At 35.7% G+C, this 26,330-nt stretch overlaps 1 protein-coding gene across 14 annotated transcripts in view; it reads left to right on the top strand.

The window, feature by feature from the left end:
* Positions 1-26,330, top strand: part of SSBP2 (single stranded DNA binding protein 2) — a 326,082-nt gene that overhangs the window by 241,444 nt on the left and 58,308 nt on the right. For all 14 annotated transcript variants that reach the window (XM_063706649.1, XM_063706652.1, XM_063706650.1 and 11 more), the window contains one exon: positions 16,136-16,195. In XM_063706649.1, the coding sequence (XP_063562719.1) occupies positions 16,136-16,195 (60 nt within the window). The remainder of the gene's footprint in view (positions 1-16,135; positions 16,196-26,330) is intronic.

Here is a 26,330-nt window from a genome sequence, read left to right as displayed (position 1 = left end):
ATAAGGAACAGGCATTTAAATATACTATTAATTACATATTTAGGGGGAATAGATTTAAGCATATATTAGAAAGACTTTAGCTTTTTAAAACAATAACTTATTACTAGGTAGCGTTCAGGAACAATTTGTCTTATGTTCTATATCAGGGGTCAACAAAATTTTCCTGTGAAAGGCCAGATAGAAAATATTTTAGGCTTTGCAGGTCACACGGTCTCTCACAGCCACTCAACTGGGTTGTAGCATAAAAGCAACCATAGACATTATGTAAATTAAAGAGCATGGCTGTGTTTCAGTAAAACTTCACTTTAAAAAAAAAACAGGTGATGGGCAGCATTTGGCCTGTGAGCCATAATTTGCCTACTTCTGTTCTACATGAATGTGATAAAAGGTAGCCTATGAGAGATCCAAAGGGTAAGGACCAGCGTTTCTCTAAGGGGGTTCTGTGGAATACTAATACGAGAATCCTGGGAGCCACCCAACTCTTAGGGGACTAGAATTCTTGGGGGTAGGGAGTATGGGGCCACAAATCCTTTGGTTTTTGTTATGGTTTTGTTGTTTGTTTTGTTTTTAACAGATAAGTCTTACAAACTAAAATCTGAGGATCACTAGCTAAGATTGTCAATGATATTTGGCAACAAATATTGCCCCCCTGCCATTCATACCAGAGTCACTACAGTGAACAAGATAAATAGAAATTCTTGTCTTCATAGAACTTAGTCTACTAAGGGAAACTGAGCAAAATAAATAACTATTTTAAAATATGTGATATGTTAGTTGTGATAAGGGCTAGGGAGAAAAATGAAACAGAAAAGAAAACTAGGCAGCATTGTAAAAGTTTTGGATAGGGTGGCCAGAAAAGGGCTCATCAAAAAGATGTATTTGAGTAAAGACCTGAAGAAAGAGAGGGAACAAACCATGTAATATCTGGGGGAAAAGTGCTCTAGGTTAAGGGACAAGCAAGTGCAAAGGCCTCCAGTTAAAAGCATGACTGTTTTTTTCAAGGGACAGTAAGATAGTCTGGCTAGATAAAGTAGAGCATCAGCTGGGGAGAATTGTGAGATAGGAAGTCATAGATAACAGAAATCCAAGTCAAGTAGAACCTTGTAGGTTATTGTAGGGACTTTGGATTTTCCTCTGAGTGGAGGGTTTTAACAGCATCATTCTGGCTGCACATAGAGATTAGTCTGTTAAAAGAAAGTGTGGAAACAAGGAGAGCAGTTGGCATGTCATTGCAAAATTTTGACAAGAGATTATTATACCACCAAGGAGGTACCAGTGGTGAGAAGTAACTAGATTATATATTTTGATACTAGAGCCAACAGATTTGTTTTTTCTTTTATTTTAGATTCAGGGGTACGTGTGCTGGTTTGTTATATAAGCAAACTCGTGTTGTGGGGGTTTGTCGTACAGATTTTTGTTACACAGGTTCTAAGCCTGATACCCAATATTTATTTTTTTCTGATCTTTTTCCTCCTCCCACCTTCCACCCTCAAGTAGGCCCCAGTATCTGTTCTTCCCTCTTTGGGTCCATGAGTTCTCATCATTTAGCTCCCATTTATAGGGGAGAATATGTGATATTTGTTTTTCTGTTTCTGCATTAGTTTGCTAAGGATAATGGCCTCCAGCTCCATCCATGTTCCTGCAAAAGACATGATCTCATTCTTTCTTTTTAATGGCTGCATAGTATTTCATGGTATATATGTACCACGTTTTCTTTATCCAATCTGTCATTAATGGACATTTAGGTTAATTCCATGTTTTTGCTATTGTGAATAGTACTGCTATGAACATGCAAGTACATGTGTCTTTATGGTAGAATAGTTTATATTCCTTTGGGTATGTACCCAGTAACAGGATTGCTAGTTGAATAGTAGTTCTGTTTTTAGCTCTTTGAGGAATTGCCATAGTGCTTTCCACAATGGTTGCACTAATTTGCACTCCCACCAACAGGGTGTAAGTGTTCCTTTTTCTCTGCAACCTTGCCAGCATCTGTTTTTTGTTTTGTTTTGTTTTGTTTTTTGAGATGGAGTCTCGCTCTGTCACCCAGGCTGGAGTGCAGTGGTGTGATCTTAGCTCATTGCAACCTCCCCCTCCCGGGTTCAAGCTATTCTCCTGCCTCAGCCTGTCGAGTAGCTGGGATTACAGGCATGCACCACCACACCCGGCTAATTTTTTGTATTTTTAGTAGAGATGGGGTTTCACTGTGTTGGCCAGGTTGGTCTTGATCTCCTGACCTCATGATCCACCTGCCTCAGTCTCCAAAAGTGCTGGAATTACAGGCATGAGCCACCACGCCCAGCTGCATCTGTTATTTTTTGACATTTTTATAATAGCCATTCTGACTGGTGTGAGATGGTATCTCATTGTGGTTTTGACTTGCATTTCTCTAATGATCAGTGATGAGCTTTTTTTTCATATGCTTGCTGGCCACATGTATGTCTTCTGAAAAGTGTCTTTGCCCACTTTTTAATGGGGTTGTTTGTTTTTCATTGTAATCTTGTATAAGTGCCTTATATTAATAGATGCTGGTGGATATTAGACCTCTGTCAGATGCATAGTTTGCAAATATTTTCTCCCATTCTATAGGTTGTCTGTTTACTCTTTTGATAGTTTCTTCTGCTGTGCAGAAGCTCTTACGTTTCATTAGATGCCATTTGTCAATTTTGATCCAACAGATTTTGATGATAGTTTGGATATGTGTTGGCAAGATAAAAAGACAAGTCAAGGATGAATGCAAGGCTTTTGTCCTGTGCAGCTGGAAGAATGGAGTTGATGTTTACTGATGTGTATAAAACTTCAAGAGGAGGTGTGAGATGGAATTATCAGCTTAATTGTGAACTTGTTAAGATTGAGATGGCTGTTAGACATGCAAGAGGTTTTGAGTAGGGAACAAGATGTGAGAGGCTGGACTTTTATGTTTGAGGCTTGAGCTAGAGAGATAACTCTGAGAGTCACTAGCATATGGATTGGAATATATTTGAAGCTATGAGCCTGGATGACATCAACAAGATAGTGAGCATAGATGGAAACAAGAAGCTGTGCAATCATGGATCCCAGGACACTCTAACATTAAGAAATTAGGAAAATGAAGAGGAACCAGCCAAAAAGAGCAGCCCTTGAGACAGAAAGATAACCAGGCAAGGAAGTATGCTGGAAGCCAAATGAGGAAAATGCTTTGAGGAGGAGAAGAATGATCAGCTGTGTCCAATACTGCTGATAGGTCAAATTAGTCAATGGCTCACAGTTGACCATTGGATTTAACAACAAGGAAGTCATTAGTGGCCTTGTTCAATGTGGTCCTGGGGGTGAAAGCCTCATAAAAGTGGATCTAGGTTAAGCTGAGAGGAGAGAAATTGGAGGCAATGAGTATGGCCAACTCAAGGAGTTTTGATTTAAAGGAAAGTGAAAAATGAGGCAGTAGGTGGAGGGAGAAGTCAAGGGAAGACAGAGAAATGCTGCTAGGAGTGAAATGTTGGCTCTTACAAACTATTCTGAGGAACAGAAAAAACAGCCCTATTGGCAACTGTGGGAAAAGAGTATCTGCTATTCCCATCCTCCCAAGCAATCAGGTACCATCTTCAGTATAAGAAACAACACCAGGGGGCAGGGCGCAGTGGCTCACGCCTGTAATCTTAGCACTTTGGGAGGCCAAGGCGGGAGGATCACGAGGTCAGGAGATCGAGACCATCCTGGCTAACATGGTGAAACCCCATCTCTACTAAAAATACAAAAACAAAATTAGCTGGGCGTGGTGGTGGGCGCCTGTAGTCCCAGCTACTCAGGAGGCTGAGGTGAGAGAATGGCATGAACCCGAGAGGCGGAGATTGCAGTGAGCCCAGATCACGCCACTGCACTCCAGCCTGGGCAACAGAGTGAGACTCCATCTCAAAAAAAAAAAAAAAAGAAAAGAAAGAAAGAAAAGGAAACAACACCAGGGAATAGAGTAACTGAATACCCTTTGTGCACAGTAAGATGCTTATCAAAAAAGAGTAAAGTATAGTTAATTACTTGGAATGCCTGCAAATGTGAATACTACCTTCTCTATGTCATTTTTGTATTCTACAAATACTCTCTGACATCACAAATACCTTTGACATCCATTTGAATTTTTATCAGCCATTGTGTATATGTATTTAAGATGCATATATTTCAAAATGTATGCATGTGTGTGGGTGTATGTGCATGTGTAAATATAGATATATATTTGAGATGGAGTCTCCCTCTGTCACCCAGGCTGGAGTACAGTGGTGCGATCTCAGCTCACCACAACATCTGCCTCCCGGGTTCAAGCAATTCTCCTGCCTCAGCCTCCCAAGTAGCTAGAATTACAGGTGCCCACCACACCCGGCTAATTTTTGTATTTTTACTAGAGACGGGGTTTCACCATGTTGGCCAGGCTGGTTTCAAACTCCTGATCTCAGGTGATCTCCCTGCCTTTGCCTCCCAAAGTGCTGGGATTACAGGCATGAGCCACCGTGCCTGGCCTCAAGATGTATATTTTAAATGGGGATTCAGAAATAACTTCAATTTGTGCAATTTGAATTCTCATTTTGCTTATATTTATACTTTTAGCATTAGTCAAATTAGTAAGCTCTAGTTTCAAAACAGACTTCTTGGTGCAATAATGATTTCTCAGTTCTATAAAATATGAAAATCTGGGCTGGGCACAGTGGCTGACGCCTGTAATCCCAGTACTTTGGGAGGCCGAGGCAGGCAGATCACAAGGTCAAGAGATCGAGACCATCCTGGCCAACATGGTGAAATCCCATCTCTACTAAAAATACAAAAATTAGCTGGGCATGGTAGCACGCACCTGTAATCCTAGCTACTCAGGAGACTGAGGCAGGAGAATCACTTGAACCCAGGAGGTGGAGGTTGCAGTGAGCCGAGATTGTGTCACTGTACTCCAGCCTGGCGACAGAGTGAGACTCCGTTCCAGCACTTTGAGAGGCCACGGCGGGAGGATCACAAGGTCAGGAGTTCGAGACCAGCTTGGTCAGTATGGTGACACTCCATCTCTACTAAAAATACAAAAATTAGCTGGGTGCGATGGTGGGTGCCTGTAGTCCCAGCTACTTGGGAGGCTGAGGCAGGAGAATCTCTTGAACCCGGGAGGTGGAGGTTGTAGTGAGGCAGGATAGCGTCACTGTACTCCAGCCTGGGCAACAAAGCAAGACTTCATCTCAAAAAAAAAAAAGTTATGTTTTATAGAAACATCTTACCTAGTTCAATACCATCTTACATAGTTCAGATATGAGTTGAGTGGCTTTAAGTATAAACTTCATGTCTATAAGTAACCAAATGAATATGCAAGTATTTTTTCATTCCTAAAGAAGTAAAAACATATATAACCAGCCAGTTATATCAGAAGACCAAGCCCATAGGCCAGTTTCTTTAACAAATGCTGTTATCTCTGCGTGGGAATTTGAAAGGACTACCACTTAATCAGTAGAAACTTCCCAAGCATATCAAGATATCAGAAACTTAAGAACAAAATGCTGTGCTTTTTTGCAGTGTTACATTTAAATAAATTGAAGTACCTATCTTCCATACTTCATCTGGAGCAAGTTTACATGAAAGTAGGAATATAAAGTAGAGAAAAGGGAGACAAGAGGAATATTTTTGCATTCTTTAATGAAAAGTTCAGGTGATTTTTAAAAATTATTGTTTTAGCATCTTTTTGATTAAGTCAGCCTAATATTTTATCCTAAATTATAAATCTGAAATCTTTATTGTCTTACCCAAACTGTTATTTTTTTAAATATGGGTTAATCTGTCATTGTCATTTTAATCAGTAGTAGGAGGCAGCACAGGAGCACAGTAGCTCCAGATACTTGCCTCACACCGAATTTTTCTGAATATAAATGGATTTAAACAAACTATTTAAAATTGTTATAGAATATTATGAAAACATTCACAGTTTATTAGACCAGCAGACAGCTTAGTCTCCCATTCACAATCCCACTGTCTGTTGCTACACACCTTTATCCAATGAGTACCTGGTAATGAAGACTTGAGGAAAAGTCTCATCTTCTTGAAAAAGCTCATAATGTCAGTGGCCAATATTGATGCTTAGACTAAATTCATGTAGAAGAATCAACTTGTTTGTAACTCTGCTCTATTGGGTTAGCCTTGCCAAAATAACATCAAGGAAACTGGATCTGTCATTGCTTTACAGTTATTTTATGTGAGTTATTTTAATTAAGTGTTGATGATAGAATATCTAAGATGTATGGGAGATAAACTGCATACTTATGCTTATCAGCAGAATATGCCAGCATAAGTATGTCATCTTGTGATCTAAATTAGTTTAGTACTAGTTGGAATTAAAATGTGTTAATCAGGAATGTCTTATCCACTGGGGTGTCAGTAATGTCTGATGGAGATGTTCATGAAAAACAGAAAGGAAACTAAACAAATTAAGATATATGAATTGTAAAGTAACTTTGACAAAATTCATTTGATGTATAATTTATGCATCATTACTTTTCTACAGAAAATGTATGAAGTATCTCATGGAATTACAAAAATAAAAATATGTGAACATTCTTAAATGAAAGATGGCTGAAATAAGGATGTCACAATACTCTAGTGATTTTTCAAAGTAATATTCTCAATATTATTTATTTAATACTTATTGATAGCACATGACTTCAAGAGAGTTAACACATTTAAGTTTAAAAAATGATTTGCTTGTAAGTAAAATATAAAATAGCAACATACAGAATAGAAATCTATATAGAGAAAATTATATACGGGAAAGATAATTAAATTAACTAAAAAAGGGCACATCATGAATAATAAGTACTACTTTTTTAAAGAATGTTTATGCTTTTGGTTAAATCTTATAGTAAATGTATTTTTATTACTTTTGCAGAACTATGAATAAATAATTTTACAGTCATTTTTATCATTTTCTAAAGTTATGTTTTAGATTCTAGAATAGTTTTTATGTCATGGAATTTTGTCTTCAACAGAATTCAACACTGTTTCAAATAGTGCAAAGAAAGTATCAGAGGAAGGAATAAATATGTCTAAAGCCATGTTTACACAGGTCCAAGTAAGATAGATTTGGTATATACGTAGTTAATATAATTACTGAAGATAACCCATATTTTTCCAGGCTGTATTTCACTTTGTACCTTGTGTTTTTACCTAAACGTTGAGTAAAGAAAATTACTTTTTGGCAAATAACCATTTTCTTACAGGTTTTTAATCTAAAGATGGTTATGTGCTAAAGACAATATGATATTAAGAAAGCAGAATGTTTTATGTTTTTACTCAAATGCTGAGCCTTTTCTTAATGGAAAGAAAATATTTCAACTAAAATATGTTGTTTCTGAGACTTGAAGATTATAGTTTTTAAAATATATTTCAACCTAAAACGTTAGGTTCCCAGGTATAAACATGGCCTTATGTAAGACACACCTGAGAGGCAAACTGCTATATAGAATTGTTAGCAGTTCTTGTGACTGGTGTATGCTTCAGAAAAAGATCAGTAAGTACCACACTTTTCTTCCAAAATTGTATATAAATTAACCTGATATCCTTTTGTGCCAAATCATGGTTACTAAATACTGCAATTCTGTAAAACTACCTAAGACTCATTATTTTCAACCCTGTTACCCCAGAAACAGTAAGAGAAACCTGAAAGCAGGAGAGAATGAAAGGCCTTATTAGTCATCTAAATTATAAGTTCTCTTGTATACTGTTAGTATGGATATTTGGGGTCCCCAGCTCTTTGTTTTTTACTTACTCTTACTTAGGACCTCTGGAAGATATAATTTATCCTATTTAAGCGAGCAGGATTTCTTCCTCTAGACATACTTTATAAGCATTTTCTCATTAGACAACCAGATATGTTATACCAATAGTCTGATTTACTCTTTACCACATCAACGGATACTGCCTATTTTTAACAAGACAAATAAATTGGCCAGGTGAGATTTTATACAAGAGGACCAAGCTTTATTATATCTTTTGCGGGCTTTTAGTCTTCCATTAGGGTTGGTGATCACTTGGTCAATGGGCCAGCTACCGAACCAACCAAATATTTACTGAACATTTGCTTCATACATTCTGTCTTCGAATGTGCTAGCTGCTTTCTTCCATTCTTCATGAACCACATTATAATGAACATCTTTGTTATAATGATGATAATTAATACCGTACCCATTTACCACCATTCTCTACCCATCCTCTACTATTCCCTTAAAAACACAAATAAATGGACTAAAGACTACATATATTATCAAAACTCCACCAAAAATGTTCCAGAAAAGAGAGAGAGAGCTTTTGAAATTTATTTTATTTCAGTTGTTACATTTCTTTTTAGTCTGGTGAATCAAGAGCACATGCTAATTGGTGCTTTATGTGCAAATTAGCTTGCCTACCTGAAATACCACTACATTTTCACCTTTCATGTTTGAGTGGTAACTAAAGAATTCCACCTTAAGTATTTAATAAATGGTTGCACACTTGCTGAGGGCCTGAGAGAAAGTGCCACGTCAAGCAATTTATTTATGTACCACATGCTTTTTGTGACCAGCTGACCATAAAATGAGACTGGTACATAAGTGTGTGTATCTGCCGTTATTCGAAAGGTATTCCTATGGCGGGGTGTTACAAAGAAAAGAAGACTAAAATGGCAGTTAAGAAATTTGGTCTTCAGTTTTCTTTTACATAAAATAAGGAGGATGATGTAGTAAACTTTAAAAAGTTAAACTTCCTTCTTGAACATGTTTCTAAAAGGCATATTCAAATAAAATTGCATAAGTAATATTTTATTATATATGTATAACACAGAACTTGCAAAACTTCAAGTGAGCAATTTTGTGAAGTAAGAAGTCTTTGTTAAGTAAATGGTCACTTGCTAAATTATTTTGTAAGTTTATATTTTCTTAAACCTGGTAATTATATATTTCTTACAGTCATTTAAAAAGTTCTGGCTGGGTGATGTGGCTCACACCTGTAATCCCAGTACTTTGGGAGGCCTAGGCAGGCGGATCACCTAAGGTCAGGAGTTCGAGACCAACCTGGCCAACATGGTGAAACCTTGTCTCTACTAAAAATACAAAAATTAGCCAGGCATGGTGGCACATGCCTGTAGTCCCAGCTACTCAGGAGACTGAGGCAGGAGAATCACTTGAACTCAGGAGGTGGAGGTTGCAGTGAGCCGAGATTGTGTCACTGCACTTCAGCTTGGGCAATGGAGTGAGACTCCGTCTCAAAAAAAAAAGTTTTAAAACTTCTAGGTTTTCAAATTTGGAAGCTAATTTCACATGAATAATTTTATCCTCAAAAAAGTCCAAAGTTACTTTAAATTACATAAGTCCTGTATAATTGTGTGTTTTAGAACTGTACCTCAGACTTCTAAGTTTTCTGACATGTAAACTGTCCTAAATGTTAATTCGTTCATTCTAAGGAAATTATTGTTATTCTTTTCTTCATCATTGATTGTTCTAAATTGTGCTCATAAAATAAAAGATAGAATATAGAAAATGCTTAGCAATTGACATTTTAGAGGGTTTTTTTTACTTTTTAATGATTTTTAATTTTCTTTATTATTAATTTATACTGAAAAACTAAGATTTAAAGAACTTTTAAAGCCAAGATGAGATATAATGAGATACAAGTTGAGATATAATGAGATATAAGGTGAGATATAATGAGATATAAGGTGACTTATATATTGCTACATCAATTTTAGGTATTCTAAGAAATGCTGGCCTTATTTTAAGAATTAATTATCTTGACATTAAGATAGTTGTTGCTCTGATAGTATTTTGTATTCTTTCCTCTAAAGTACAGTTCCTTCATATCGGAGTATGTTATACCACAGTGTACTAAATCCTCTATGATAAGTGGTATAAATAAAGTGCTGATGAAGTAGGGGAAATGGAGCCTATAGAAATTCTTTAAAGAGAAAGGAGTGTTTCAAAACTGGCCCTTGGGGAATTAATTAACTTGGCAGAGAAAAGCGAGTACAGCGTAATCTTCAGGAACAGAGAATATTCTGGTGTTGGGGAATCATATTTATATGGAATTTTTCGATTCTATTGACAATGTTAGAAAATCTTAACAAAATTAACATTTGAGCAATGTGTCATTTAAGATGTACAGTTTTATCATATATGTCTTAAAAGCAGTTAGGGCTTAAAATAGTTTGTATCACCAGTAATTTCAGGTAAATAATTTATAAAACGGTTTCATTAAGGGGCCTGGGACCTTCAAAAAGAAAAGACTTCGACTGAAGGATCTACCTTTAGCTAATATGAAGATAAGAAAGAGCTGGTTCCTTCTAATTCTTAGGGAATTGAGATAAAAAGCTAAGGGCTTATGAAAGATCAAAATAAGGGGAGGGGAAACTACTGCTTTTGTGCTAGCAGAAAGGACAAGAAATAAAGGAAAATCTCTCTTTCAGGAAACTAGAAGTCTAAAATTCCATGAATAATTCTTGATATAATAGAAAAATAATTATTTAAAACATAATGGCATTCATTCTGAAGTAAATTATGATTCTAAGTGGTGTAATTTTTTCTCCAAAAGACTACTTGGAGAAAATGAGGTGAACATTTGGTTTGCGTTTCTATGAGAGTATTTTTTTTTTCATTTTGTCACCAAATATTTATTGATTTTTTTGGCTTGTATATACTTTTATTTCTTCTACTTTGGGTTATTCCATTTATTTTAGACTGTTTTAGTTTGGGCTGCTATAATAAAATGCCATAGATGAGGAAGTTTAATCAACAGAAATTTATTCTTTGGAGTTCCGAAGGCTGGGAAGTCCAAGATCAAGGTGCCAGCCAATTTGACTCCTGGAGAGGACCCTCCTCCTGGCTTGCAGATGGCCATAATGCTCACATGGCAGAAAGAAAGAGATCATCTCTCTTGTGCCTCTTTTTATAGGCGTACTAATCCCATTCATGAAGGCTCCACCCTCATGACTTAATTACTTCTCAAAGGTCCCACCTCCAAATACCATCACATTGGAGATTAGGATTTCAATATATGAATTTTATGCAGACATAAACATTCAGTCCATAGCATACACAGATCACTAGAACATGTAGAAATGAGAATTTATACCTATAAATGTAGTTTCCATATGTCAGAGTACTAACTATGCTACCCAATTTCTCTTATAAAGTAAATAAGCTTACCTTATGAGTTTTTCCTAATTTTGAAACTTTTTTAAAAGCATAGCCTTGATCTTCAGTATTCATAGCACTACATGTTCTATCAAATAGGGATGATGTAATATGACTTTTGAGGAAAGACACCAGATTGAAATATTATTTTCCCTGGGTTTTCATTGATACTCGCCATTTGGTGAAGAGAACATTCTATTTGTCTCAGATTAGTGGACTGATGTAGAGAAGAATTTTTATAGAAAATTGTTTCTCCTATTAATTACAAGACTGTGAACCTTGAAAAATCCTAATCAGCGGGCAGTCATTTTTATCTTCCTTGTTCACTGATATATCTAGCCACTTAGAACAGTGCCTTTGTGGGTGTTTAATAAATATTTGATGAGCAGGACATGATGGTTCATACCTGTAATTCCAGCACTTTGGGAAGTCAAGGCAGGATAATCACTTGAGCCCAGGAGTTTGAGACCAGCCTGGGCAGCAAAGCGAGGCCCCATCTCTACAATTTTTTTTTTTTTTTTTGAGTTGGAGTCTCACCCTGCCACCCAGGCTGGAATGCAATGGCATGGTCTTGGCTCACTGCAACCCCCGCCTCCCAGGTTCAAGCAATTCTCCTGCCTCAGCTTCCCAAGTAGCTGGGACTACAGGCGCATGCCACCACATCTGGCTAATTTTTTGTATTTTTTACTAGAGATAGGGTTTCACTATGTTGGCCAGGATGGCCTTGAACTGCTGACCTCATGATCCACCCACTTGGCCTCCCAAAGTGTTGGGATTACAGGTGTGAGTCACCACGTCCGGCCTGCAATTTTTTTTTTAATACCCAGGTGTGGTGTTGTGTACCACACCTGTAGTCCCAGCTACTCAGGAGGCTGAGGTGGAAGGATTACTTGAGCCTGGGAGGTTGAGGCTGCAGGGAGCCATGATCATGGCACTGCACTCCAGCCTGGACAATGGAGCAAGACCCTGTTAATCTATCTGTCTGTCTGTCTATCTATCTATCTATCTATCTATCTATCTATCTATCTATCTATCTGTTTTGTTCATTCAAATATATATATGTTTTTAATATATATATGTTTTTGAATATATATATATGTTTTTGAATATATATATATATGTTTTTGAATGAACAGATTTCTACCATACTTTCTCATTGTTAAGTGTAGCTTTTTTATTCTCCTAATTGACCTTTAATCTGACACAACAAAGAGGACTGTTGTGTTGTGGGATATTTAATCTTTAGGTTTTTCTTTTTCTCTATGAAGCATGGTAATAATTTTCTTTAGCTCCTTGATGAAAATGGTTTGTGCCTTAGGAACATATGCCTTTATCCCCACTCCCTGCCTCACCCACACACACTTCAAATATTTATAGCTATCTACATTATACTAATCTTTATATTTAAATGTAATACTAAAAATAATTAACACAGAATCATTGGTTCCTTATTTTAAAAGGGACTTTAGAAGTCACCTGGTTTAACTCTCTCATTTTAAGGTTGAGAAAACTAAAGCCCTGAAAGATGATTAGCTCAGGGACACTGCTAATTAATAGAGGTACAGAAACTAAAACCCAGGTCTTTGACTCCCAGTCAAATGTTATTTCCACACACATTACAAATAATCCTTTCTGGGCAAGGCTTTTTTCCAGTTAAAACACTGATTCACCATCATGATACCTTCAAACAAGTATTTGTTACTCAAATTTAAAAAAAAAAAAAAAGAATGTTGCCCCAAACATAAAGAGTAAACACATTTTAAGAGCCAAACACTCTTTTCTGCCTGTTTTTTTGTTTTGTTTTGTTTTGAGAAAGAGTCTTGCTCTGTCACCCAGGCTGAAGTGCAGTGGCGTGTTCTCCGTTCACTGCAACCTCCGCCTCCTGGGTTCAAGTGATTCTCCTCCCTCAGCCTCCCAAGTAGCTGGGATTACAGGCGTGTGCCACCAAGCCTAGCTAATTTTTTGTATTTTTAGTAGAGATAGGGTTTCGTCATGTTGGCCAGGCTGGTCTCAAACTCCTGGCCTCAAGTGGTCTGCCCACCTCGGCCTCCCAAAGTGCTGGGATTACAGGCATGAGCCACCTCGCCCAGCCCAAAGACTCTTGAAGAACCTATTCTTCTCAGATTGCTAAAGCAGGGAATACTGACATGTCTGTCAATAGATATAATTTATATTAGCATAATCTCTTGGACAGATTAGCATTTTACCATAAAATAATTAAAATTGGGGTTAACATTTTGAATTTCATTTGAAAGCAAATTGACTTCTGAATAGTGAAGTACAGATACTAGTGCAGATTATTCTCAGTTGCTAGTATGCAAATGCTTTTAGATTCTGTTGCTGTGTCTACGCAAGCTAATTCACTGGACAGTTGAGGACTTAGGTGGTTATCTAGATAACTTAAGGGAAGGATCAATCTGAATACTAAGCCATGTTATAACAGCACTAATTTTGTGTTAAAAATACTTTAACCATAGTAATCTTATATTTCAGGTAAAAGTAGTAGTTTTTAGCTATATTAACCGATTGTTTTGTCTTTTTGTGCTTTGTGTGAAGATTAGAGTTTATAAGTGGTTTTCTATTTCTTTTTTTTTGGCCTCCAAAAAAACATACAAATTTGAACTTAAAGGAGGACATATAAGAGTAATAAATTGACTAAAAACAGAATCTGTCTCTTTCTCTCGATCTCATTTTGTAGTAACCTGCAGGTTCCCAGCTAGCACATACACTGACCCTCCCTCACAGCAGCTCCTTCACAGGGCCTCAGTCAGGTAGGAAGTTATAGACAGTTCCATTAACATACACTCATTCACAATGCCATCCATTTGGGGAAAAAAAATTCTCCTTTCACATATGCCACTAAATAAACACTGTATCATCATCTTACATTCAGATCAACACGCAAATCTCAAGTGTTCTTCTGTTTCAAGTGAGGCACTTCTAAATATTTATCTCAACATTTGGTATTTAGTAATATTTTTCACATAATTTTACCTTGTATTCTACTTCAAAGTGGTTGTATTACAGACAAAAATTATTAGTAACCTATTTTTATGTCTCCACGTTTCAAAAACTAAATTGATACTGTATTTTGAATTAATGACTATGTCATAAAACATCATTTTGTAAAAGACAGGCATTATAAAACCAATGACACAATATTTATTAAATTTTTTAAATGAGTCCAGAATTAAAAAGACAGCTTCATAGGTGAAATTAGGTGATTTATAAAGGAAAGAGAAAATAACAGAGAGAGTGTGAATATTAGAATAAGCTTCTAGTTGGCAGTACATAACTAACTTATCCAATTTATGGTAGAGTTTCAAAATGATAGAGACAACTTTAATCAAATATGTGAAAACTAAACGTTTTTAAAATCAACTTTGTTAAAATTGGAAAATCTACTTAAGTTTTATCAGCTGGAGGTGACAATACTACCTGAATAATCTACTGTTTCTGTCCATATAAAATGAACTGCTGGAAGCACTTTTACATATAAGAACACAGTGAACAAAAAGCCAAATTGCTCACTTAATTGTGAAGCTCCTTTTGTTGGTTTGTCAGACTCTGCAAAAGATACTATAGGAAAAATCTATACAGCATTAATTAGGATTTTATTTTTTAGAGGCTCCTTTTAAAACAGCTCTGGAAAACCTGAGTAGCCATGTCCTCCAAGCCTAATTTCTAAAAATATTTGTAGAAAATACATTCTACATGTAGGATTTAATTCTGTAATGCACTGTAAATGATTTCCCCAAACCTTTGTCTACTTGCTGTATATTCTTAATTCATATTAATTCATTCTTAATATCTTAATAACATTCAACCCGTTAGATTTGATATTTGCTTATATTACATGTAAGAAACATCTTACATTTAAGTAATTATATGTTGAGATGTAATTAAACAAAATTATAATTTTTCTGCTGTTTCTAGAAAAATAAATAAAAAATCAAATTTTAAATAATTTAATAAACTTATAAAATTTTGGTGCCTAAGTCTGGATGATCAAAAATAGTCTCTTTTTACCTTACCTAAACATTTCACTAAAATGTTGCTTTTAGGATACTTTTCAGACAATTTCCAGACTGACAGATTCAGTACATCTTAGGAGCCTCTGACTCATCCAGCAACATAAATTAACTTAACTTTTAATATAAGATCATTTTTTTCTTTTGTTAAAAATATATGCTTCATAATCAGCTAGGGCCAAAATATGCAAAGAAATTTCAACTTTAAAATTTGTAGTCAATTTTTTTTTTTTTTTTAAGAAATGAAATGTTACTGTGTTGCCCAGCCTGGAGTGCAGTGGCTGTTTACAGGCATGGTCATCATGCACCACAGCCTCTAACTGTTGAGCTCAAGTAGTCCTTTGGCCTCAGCCTCCCGAGTAGGTGGGACTATAGGTGTGTGCCGCCACACCCACAGACTCCATTTTGAACTATAAGAAACCCATGATGAGGAAAAGCCAAAGCTTTTTTGACTACAGATGACCCTTGGAAAAGAAATTTATTTATCATTTTAAACAAAGCTATAAAAGATGAAATTTGGCAATTTTAAAATTATTAAAGGAATTGATAACCAAACCAAACAATTCCATCAGAAGTGTCTATTTAGAATGTAATAACATAGGCAGTAAGCTGCCTCCAGAGGTCCTTTTTAAGATTAAATTGCCTGCTTCTCTACCTTATTTTTTGCCACTAGATATTATTGCCTTAATAATTCACATTTTTAAAAGATTTTGCTATAGTTACTTTAGCCAGCTTTTATGTTTTTACATTTTCTTTGGAAAATTTTCTAGATATTCTACAAAATAAGTAATGGGATGGTAATTTTTCTTAAAAGCATTTATTATGCTGAAAGCAGCCCCAAAGTACATTGATTTGTGATTTGATTAATTCTAAAATTTTTTAAGTAGTTTATTTTCAGATATGTATTTTACATTGTACTGTTTTTTGTTTTGTTTATTTGTTTTACTTCAATAGCCTTTTATGTCACCTCGGTACCCTGGAGGTCCAAGGCCCCCATTGAGGATACCTAATCAGGTAAGATTTATGTGCTATGTAAGTTTTTTGTAAGAATCAAAGATCTTGAAAATGTCACATATTTATCATCCTATAAAAATATGAAATTCTCCTTTTTCTGTCCCATTTAATGCTATTTCTAGTCTGCTTCAAGGGTTGGCAAACTACAGCTCATAAGCTAGCTATTTTTTGTAAATAAAGTTTTATTGAAAAACATCCACACAGATCTATTTCTGTATTGTCTGTGACTACTTTTACACTACAATACAGATTTAAGTGGTCATGGCAGAGACCATATGTGGCCGGCAACCCTAAAGTATTTACTATTTGGATCTTTACAGAAAAAAGTTTGCCCATTCTTGGAGTCTACCTTATAGTTTGAGCCTAATTTTAAAAACTTGTGTAATTTTGGTAAATGCTGATTATCCTCCCGTTTAAAGAACGGCAATAAAGACAAAAAACCTAACACCACATGTTCTCACTCATAGGTGAAAATTGAACAATGAGAACACATGGACACAGGAAGGGGAACATCACACACCGGGGACTGTTGTGGGGTGGGGGGAGGGATAGCATTAGGAGATACACCTAATGCTAAATGATGAGTTAATGGGTGCAGCACACCAGCATGGCACATGTATACATATGTAACAAACCTGCACGTTGTGCACATGTACCCTAAAACTTAAAGTATAATATAAAAAAAATAGCAAAGGACCTGAATTGGTATTTTCCTAAGAAGATATAAAAATGGCCAACAGGTATAGTGTATGAAAAGGTGCTCAATATCAGTAATCATAAGGAAATGCAAATCAAAATCACAATGAGATATCACCACACAGCTGTTAGGATGGCTATTATAAAAAAGACAAGAGGTAACAAGTGTTACCAAGTATGTAAAGAAAAGGGAACTTTTGTACACTGTTGCAGGGAAAGTAACTTGGTACAGCCATTATGGAAAACAGTATGGAGATTCTTCAAAAAATTGAAAATTGAACTACCATACAATACAGGAATCCCATTTCAAGGTATATATTCAAAGGAAATGAAATCAGTATCTTGAAGGAATATCTGCATTCCCATGTTCATTACAGCATTACTCAAAATAGCCAAAATATGGAATAAACCTAACTGTTTATCGGTGAATGAATGGATATAAAAAATGTGTGTGTGTGTATATATATAATATATGATATTATATATATATATATATTATTTGGCCATAAACAAGGAAATACTGCCATTTGCAACAACATGGATGAACCTAGAAGACATTAGCAGTGAAATAAGTTAGACACAGAAAGAAAAATATTGCATGATCTCACTTATATGTAAAATCTTAAAAGGTCAAACTCATAGAAGCTGAATAGAGCAGTGGTTGCCAGAGGCTAGAAAGTCAGGAAAATAGGAAGGTGTTGATCAAAGGGCATAAATTTTTGGTTTTAAGATGAACAAGTTCTGGGAATCTAGAATAAAGCATGAGTGGTGATGGATGCGTTATAATTTGATTGTGATAATCATTACATAATGTATAGGTATGTCAAATCATCACATTGTACAACTTAAATATATAGAATCTTTGTTAATGAAATATTTTTAAAAAAATAAAGTTTAATAATATTAAAAAAAGAATAGCAATAAAATTTTCCATGAACATACTTTTGTTTACTTTCATATTATATGGTTTCAATATCATGGCTCTAGCTTTCATACAAATTTTATCCAATTATAATGGCAGGTTAGGCAAATAATTAGCTGCTTCTAGAAGAGATAGATCTGTTAATAAATATTTACCAATAAAATCTTCCAACATTTTAATCTACAAGAGCTCTAAAATTTCACGTTTTGTTCTCAAATAGCTTTTTATTAATATCGTAAGTATTTATTTGCTGAAGAGAATAAAATACAATTTTTACTCACAAAGAGTTTGTAGTTTAGTTTTAGGATACAGGCACTGTGTATGTATATAACCCGAGAAGAAATTAAATGCTTAACACTATGGAATACTTGTGTCAAGATAATTGTCTTGTCACTTTCTCTAATTCTGTTGTTTGTATACCTAGCTTTATCCCATATTTAAAGTAAACCCCGTTATTACGATAAGTTCTCTTTTTCATTCATACTGTCTTTTCATTTCCACTTTCTTCCTTACCAGAAATGGAACAAGAAAGTTAAAATTACTAATTTACTTGATGGCAGCAGAATTCTGCTTCTCCTCTCCTAACTCTTACTGAAATTATGCTATCTTTGAGGTGTCTCAATCTGCTGGTGCTCTCTGCTTCTAGTGCACAGCAGAAAGTGCCAGCACCCAGATTCACCCCCAGGGGAGAACCTTCAGTAGGAAGCAGTGCTGGGTCATCTCATGATAACAGTGCTTGGCAGTCTTCCTCACATTAGCAGCTGGAGCATTTTTCTCCTATAGACCGAATCTGAATTCAGTACATCGGGCCAGGGGAAGATGGCATAAAGTAGGAAAGAGAAGTGCACAGATGCCAAGTGTTACAACATACCGGAATTTTGTTTTCTCTGTGGGTAAACCTGTATATATTGACAGTCAGATCTACTTATATAGGAGCCTGAGTCTTTTAAATTTCTTTTTAAAGAAATGTGCATCTCTTATTGGAGGCAGGCTTCATGGCTTTTTAGACATTCCGTCCATAGCTTTGTATATTATATAAGTCTAGGAAGTTCCTAAAAATCTGAATTAGGGAAATGTGAAATTCTAGTATAAGTGTGTTATTAGAATTTTTGACCTCATATATTGTGTATCAATGTTGAAAATGTGATAAAATTATTGGAATTTTATTCAAGTGACATTATTGAATGCCTGCCATGTATAAGATACTATCCTAGGTTCCATATCCTAGGTTCCGTAGAGATTAACAAAATGAACACTTTGAAGACAAGGTTGGTGGTGGGAATGTAAAATTGTAAACCTAGTTTGTTGAAAAATTTTACAAACAGGTATTTAATGTCTTTGAATTTTCAAAAGAGACAATTAAAAAGTTAAAGATAATAAAAAGTTTTTATATAGGCTCTCTTTCCTCAAGAATCATAAATAGTCTTTACCTAAATGTATTTTAAAACAATTGTACTCTTCTCTCAGGGATTCTTTTTGTCCATTCCCACCACCACTCCAGTGCACACACATACATACACATTTAGTTAAGCTTCATTAATTCAAACAGCTATCATCCAAACTTATAATAATTTACATTTCTACTATTTTTTAAAAAAGAGTTGTGTTAATAATATAAATAATATTGTTTTAGGAAATGTTTAACCTAGTTAGGAGCATGAACTTTTCAGGCATAAACACGGTTTCTCAATTTTGTTATGTAGTCATTAAAGTAGAATGGGCAAAACTATTTTTCGTGATTAATTGGAATGATGCAGATAAAAACACAAATGTGTCCAGGCATGGTAGCTCACATCTGTAATCCCGGCACTTCAGGAGGCTGAAGCAGGAGAATCGCCTGAGCCCAGGAGTTTGAGATCAGCCTGGGCAACATACGAAGACCTGGTCTCTAAAAAATAAACAAATAATAAAATTTTAAAATCCACTAATGTGTTTATTTTTAAATTTAGTTTTCATGTTAATTGGTCATAAACTAATGATGTTATGTTTTAGTAAGAGTTTGTATCTAAGGAAATAGAAATAGTAACCTCTTCAGTAGTGTTGACTAATCATTTTGAATATGTAAAAGACATCTCTTTAATAAACAGATTTTACTCAATTTGTAATTACTAATGATTAGACTACAGATTTAAATTTGAGTTCCCCTGAAACCATTTTTATGGTTCTGGATTAAATCCATAAGGGTGTATATTCTTTGTATATGTATAGCACTGGGTATTGGAATATGATATAATGTCACTATGTTGTAAAAATATAGGAAGGGGTAATAATGTCTAAAATGATGAAAGGAAAATAAAATTACAAAACTGTGCAGTATAGCAGAGGATAAATATATATGACGAAACATGAAACATAGAAGTTAAATCTACAAAATATATTTGACTATACAATTTTACATTGGAATTGGTTCAACTCTCAGAAGGGGTCTTTGGTATTGAAGCATCTGTAACCTGGAACCGAGCAAGTCTTTATCCTTCCCATGGATAAAATATCCAATCAGAAAAATTCACAGTATTCATTCAACACTATCTTGAGGAAATCAAGACAGCCCGAAATACAGATAATGTTAATGATATGAGTGACACCAACAATAATTTAACTATAGATCTATTGATCCTATAGAATTCAGAAACTTTATCCTCTGTTTCTTAAAGATTCCTGAAACACTGTCAACAGATATATGGAATGAAAAACATTGTTAATTCTGTTGCCCATTTTGTACTCTAAAGTTGAATTTGGTATTCTACAAACACACTACATCTGACCATTCTACTGAAATCTTCAGATATTTGTGCAATAATAGATGTGTGGTTAAGTAAATTATGGTATATTGAAATGATGAAATAGTATGTACATATTAAAAATCATGTTATAGAATTAAATTTATTGAGATGATAAAATGTATCTGTTTAATATGTTAGTGATTAATGATTAAAAGCATAAAGTAGCCTCTTTGGCTGGTTTAGAATACCCCTTTCTATTATTGGGAGCTCATTTTTTATTTTTATGATAATTACACTAACATTTAAATTATTATTTCAAATCCAACATGGCAAGATTAAAATATATTATTTTCTTATGACTTTGAATTTTGAGTTTATCCTGAGATATATATATTTTTCTAATTATGTTCTACCTTTGTAGGGAAAATTAACAAACAAATTTATTTTTATCCTTCTCAAACCAAGAAAATTTTGCATAGTGAATTCTATTCAGTCTTACCTAATTTAAGTTATAGTTTTATGGAGGTTTTATGATACAATTAAGTTATAGTTTTATGAAGGTTTTATGATACAATGTTCACTTCTTTTGCCAAAACATACCTCATTATCTTATAGTCATTTTGTCATAGATATACCGTTTTTGGATAAGTCAATACATAGAATACGTTGCCATATATTTGGATAGAAACTTCACAGGGCTATCCAAAATCACTCTCAGAAATATTGAATCATTCAACAGATACTTGTTGAGGTTTACTGTGTCCCAGGTACCATTCTAGATGTGGGGGATACATTGGTGAACAAACTAATGAAAATCTCTCTTGTGGAGCTGACATTCTAATGCAGCACTGCCCAATAGAACTTTCTGGGATGATGGAATTATTTTATACCTGCATTTATCATATGCAGTAGTTTTAGTACTTGAGCACTTGAGATAGGACTAGTGTGAGTGAAGAACTAAATTTTTAATTAAATTAATTTTAATTAAATTTAAATTGCTGCATGTGGTAAAGAGCTTTTAATTTGAACAGCACAGTTGCAGCTGTTGAAATATAGAAAAAAGAAAAGTATAAATGTCTGTGTGTGTATATATATATGTATGTCAAATGGTGAGTTGTGCTATAGGGACGAACATCTTCCTACACTTAATTTAATATCTTCTGTGTTGATATTGTCGTTTTAGAGGAATAAAATGACAGTGGTGTTGAAAGGACCTAAATGCGTCTGGCATCTTAGGTCCAAAAGCCAGCAATGTATAACTTTGAGCAAGTCGCTTAGACTTTCTGGGTTTTGGTTTTCTTAACTGTAAAATAGGAGTGGATGTGGGTATTTCTAAAGGCTCTTCTAGTTCTGATATTTAATTATATCATTATGGGCCCATAAAAAATTTGGTTCATCAAAATTGTTACTGAATTAAATCTTAAAGCTTTGAGAAATTCACCATTTTTTCAGCATCAATGAGCATTTAGTCTCCATGAGTAAACTATATAATGGTAGTCAAGGAAATATACAGGCATACTTCATTTTACTATGCTTCACAGATATGTTTTTTACAAATTAAAGTTTTATGGCAACCCTGCATTGAGCAAGTCAGTAAGTGCCATTTAGCCAACAGCATGTGCTCACTTTGTGTCTCTGTGTCACGTTTTGGTAATTCTCATAATATTAAAATTTTTTCATTATATCTCTTACAGTGATCACTGATTTTGATGTGACTATTGTAATTGTTTTGGGTTGCCATAAACCGTGCCCATACAAGACAGTGAACTTAATTCATAATTCTGTATGTTCTGACTGCTCCACCGACCAGCCACTCCCTGATCACTATTCCTCTCCTTGACTTCCCTATTCCCTGAGACACAACAGTATTGAAATTGGGCCAACTGATAACCCTAAAATGGCCTCTAAGTGTTCAAGTGAAAAGAAGAGTCGCACATCGCTCACTTTAAATCAGAAGCTAAAAATGATTACATTTAGTGAGGAAGGCATGTCAAAAGCCAAGATAAGCCAAAAGCTAGGCCTCTTGTGCCAAACAGCAATGTTAGGAATGCAAAGGAAAAGTTCTTGAAAGAATTAAAAGTGCTACTCCAGTGAACACAGAAATGATAAGAAAGCAAAACAGCCTTATTGCTGATAGAAGGAAGTTTTTATGGTCTGGACAGAAGATCAGACCAGCCACAATATTCCCTTAAGCCAAAGCCTAATCCAGAGTAAGGCCTTTAGTTTCTTCAGTTCTGTGAAGACTGAGAGAGCTGAGGAAGTTGCAGAAGAAAAGCCTGAGGGCGGCGGGCAGAGATTTGTTCATGAAGTTTAGGAAAGAAGCTGTCTTCAGAACATATACACTCAAGGTGAAGCCACAAGTGCTGATGATTCTACTGCAGAAAGTAACCCAGAAAATCTAGCTAAGATAATTGATGAAGATGACTACACTAAACTGTTGGAAGAAGATGCCACCTAGAACTTTCATAGCCATAGTCAGTCAATGCCTTCCTTTAGAGCTTTAAAGGGCAGGCTGATTCTCTTATTAGGGGGTAATACAACTGGTGACCTTAAGTTGAAGCCAGTGCTCATGTACCATTCTGAAAAATTCTTGGTCCCTTAAAAGTTACTAAATCTGGCCAGGTACGTGGCTCACATCTGTAATCCCAGCACTCTGGGAGGCTGAGGCACATGGATAACTTGAGATCAAGAGTTCAAGACCAGCCTGGCCAACATGGTGAAACCCCATCTCTACCAAAAAATACAGAAAATTAGCTGGGCTTGGTGGCACACATCTGTAGTCCCAGCTACTCAGGAGGGTGAGGTGAGAGAATTGCTTGAACTCAGGAGGCAGAGGTTGCAGTCAGCCAAGATTGCACCACTGCACCCCAGCCTGGGCAACAGAGGGAGACCCTGTCTCAAAAAAATAATTTTATACTAAATCTACTCTGCCTGTCTTTTATAAATGGAACAACAAAGCCTGGATGACAGTGCATCTTTTTTACAGCATGATTTACTGACTATTTTAAGCCCAGTGTGGAGACCTACTCAGAGAAAAAGATTCCTTTACTTTTTACTACTCCTTGGTAACACATCTTATACCCAAGAGCTCTGATGCAGTTGTCCAAGATTAATGTTGTTTTCATTAGTCTTGGACAACTGCATCAGAGTTCTTGGGTATAAGGTAACACAACATCCATTCTGTATCCCATGAATCAAGGAGTAATTTTACTTTCAGTTTTTTGTTTTTTTTTTTTTTTTTTTTTAGATGTAGTTTCACTCTTCTCACCCAGGCTGGAGAGCAGTGGCGCCATCTCAGCTCACTGCAACCTCCACCTCCCAAGTTCAAGCGATTCTCCTGCTCAGCCTCCTGAGTAGCTGGGATTACAAGTGCCCACCATCACACCCAGCTAATTTTTGTATTTTTAGTAGAGATGGGGTTTCACCATGTTGGCCAGGCTGGTCTCAAACTCCTGACCTCAGGTGATCCACCTGCCTCGGCCTCCCAAAGTGTTGAGATTACAGGCGTGAGCCACCGCACCCGTCCAGTTCTTACTATTTAAGAAATATATTCCATAAAGCTGTAGCTGCCATCTGCAGTGATTTCTCTGATGAATCTGGGGAAAGTACATTGAAACCCTTCTGGAAATAATTCACCATTCTAAATGCCATTAAGTCCATTTGTGATTCATGGAAAGAGGTCAAAATATCAACATTAACGGGAGTTTGGAAGAAGCTGATTCAGACCCTTGTGGATGACTCTCAGAGGTTCAAGACCTGAGTGAAGGAAGTCACTACAGATGTCATGAAAATAGAGGGAGAACTAGAATTAGAAGTGAAGCCTGAAGATGTGACTGAATTGCCACACTCTCGTAATAAAACTTTGACAGATAAGGAGTTACTTCTCATGGATGAGCAACAAAAATGGTTTCTTGATATGGAATCTACTCTTTCCTGGTAAGGATGCTATGAACACTGCTGAAATGACAACAAAGGATTTAGAATTTTACACAAACTTAGTTTATAAAACAGCTTCAAGGTTTGAGAGCATTGCCTCCAATTTTGAAAGAAGTTCTACTCTGGTATCAAACAGCATCACATGCTACAGAGAAATCATTTGTGAAAGGAAGAGTTCATCGATGCAATAAACATTGTTATCTATTTTAAGAAATTGCCACAGCTGGCTGGGCACAGTGGCTCACACCTGTAATCCCAACACTTTGGGAGGCCGAGGTGGGTGGATTTCTTGAGCCCGGGAGTTTGAGACCAGCCTGGGCAATATGATAAAACCTTGTCTTTAAAAGAAATTGCCATAGCCATCCCAGCCTTCAGCAAACACCACCCTGATCAGTCAGCAACCATCAAGACTTCTACAAGCCAAAAGATTACAGCTAACTGAAGCCTCAGATGATTATTAGCATTTTTTACCAACAAAATATTTTTAAATTCAGGTATATACATTGTGTTTTTAGACATAATGCTATTGCACACTTAATAGACTACAGTATGGTGTAAACAAAACATATATTCACTGGGAAACCAAAAAATTCATATGACTCACTTAATGTGATACTCACTTTTATTGCATGGTCTTGAGCTAAACCAGCAATATCTCTGAGATGTGCCTGTACATCAGTTCATAAGTGCATAGAGAGTCTTGCCATTGAAGTTATGATGCATTCTTTGTGAACTAAATGATTCTTTTATGAAGCAGGCAGTTCCCCCATTTAATTATTTGTTTTAATAAATTTTTATACTATTTCATTTATTTTAAATCCCTAGGATTTAAGGCACATCTTTCAGAACTTTTGGAATATGTTAATCCAATCTTGAGCCCTGACACTGCTACTTGTGAATAGTATAACTATGGAAGACAGAAAATGGTGAAATTAGTGAAAATTAGTGAATGCCTGGGGCTGGTGAAGGGTGCTGGTCATGGGGAATGGGAAATGACTGTAGGTGGGCAATGTTCTAACATTAGAAAATGGGCAAATTTTGTGGTACTTAAATCATGCATCAATAAAACCTTTTTAAAAATAGCATAACCATGGACAAATTAACAAATTAGTTACATATTAAACCTCAGTTTTTATCATTAAAAAGGATGAATAATAATAACTTTATAAGATTGTTTAAACATTGAAGGAAATACTAAGGACTTAGCACAATTCCTGGCGCAAATGCACTGGCTCACAAGTGTGTATTACCATGGATATTTTGTTTGTTTTTATTAAGTACCCTCCTCATTAGTGTTCTTTTTTTCTGCCAGTGTGTAGATCTTTTATAAAACAAAGCGGCCGGGCACAGTGGCTCACACCTATAATCCGAGCAGTTTGGGGGAGCTGACGTGGGTGGATCACTTGAGGTCAGGAGTTCAAGACAAGCCTGGCCCAAAATGGTGAAACCCTATCTCTACTAAAAATACACAAATCAGCTAGGCGAGGTAGTGGACGCCTGTGATCCCAGCTACTAAGGAGGCTGAGGCAGGAGAATCACTTGAACCTGGAAGGTGTAGGTTGCAGTGAGTGAAGATCACACCACTGCACTCCAGCCTGGGTGACAGAGCGAGACACCGTCTCAAAAAAAAACAAAAAACAGAACAATGCATGCCAAAATTTGTGACTAGTTAAATGAATCTGAGTGGAATACCTTTAACATGTTATAAATATAGAAATAATATGTCACAGATGTATACATTTTTCTGATATTAAAGGTTTAAAGAGTGCAGTGATTACATCACTGTTGATGCGCAAAGCTACTATCTGGTCATCCCAAGGCTGATAAAAATGTTTTAAAAGTTAGAGACTTGACTTAT

The sequence above is a fragment of the Gorilla gorilla genome, chromosome 4 (genome assembly GCF_029281585.2).
Source record: "Gorilla gorilla gorilla isolate KB3781 chromosome 4, NHGRI_mGorGor1-v2.1_pri, whole genome shotgun sequence".
Lineage (NCBI taxonomy): Eukaryota > Metazoa > Chordata > Mammalia > Primates > Hominidae > Gorilla > Gorilla gorilla.
This window is presented reverse-complemented; position numbering and strand designations above follow the sequence as displayed.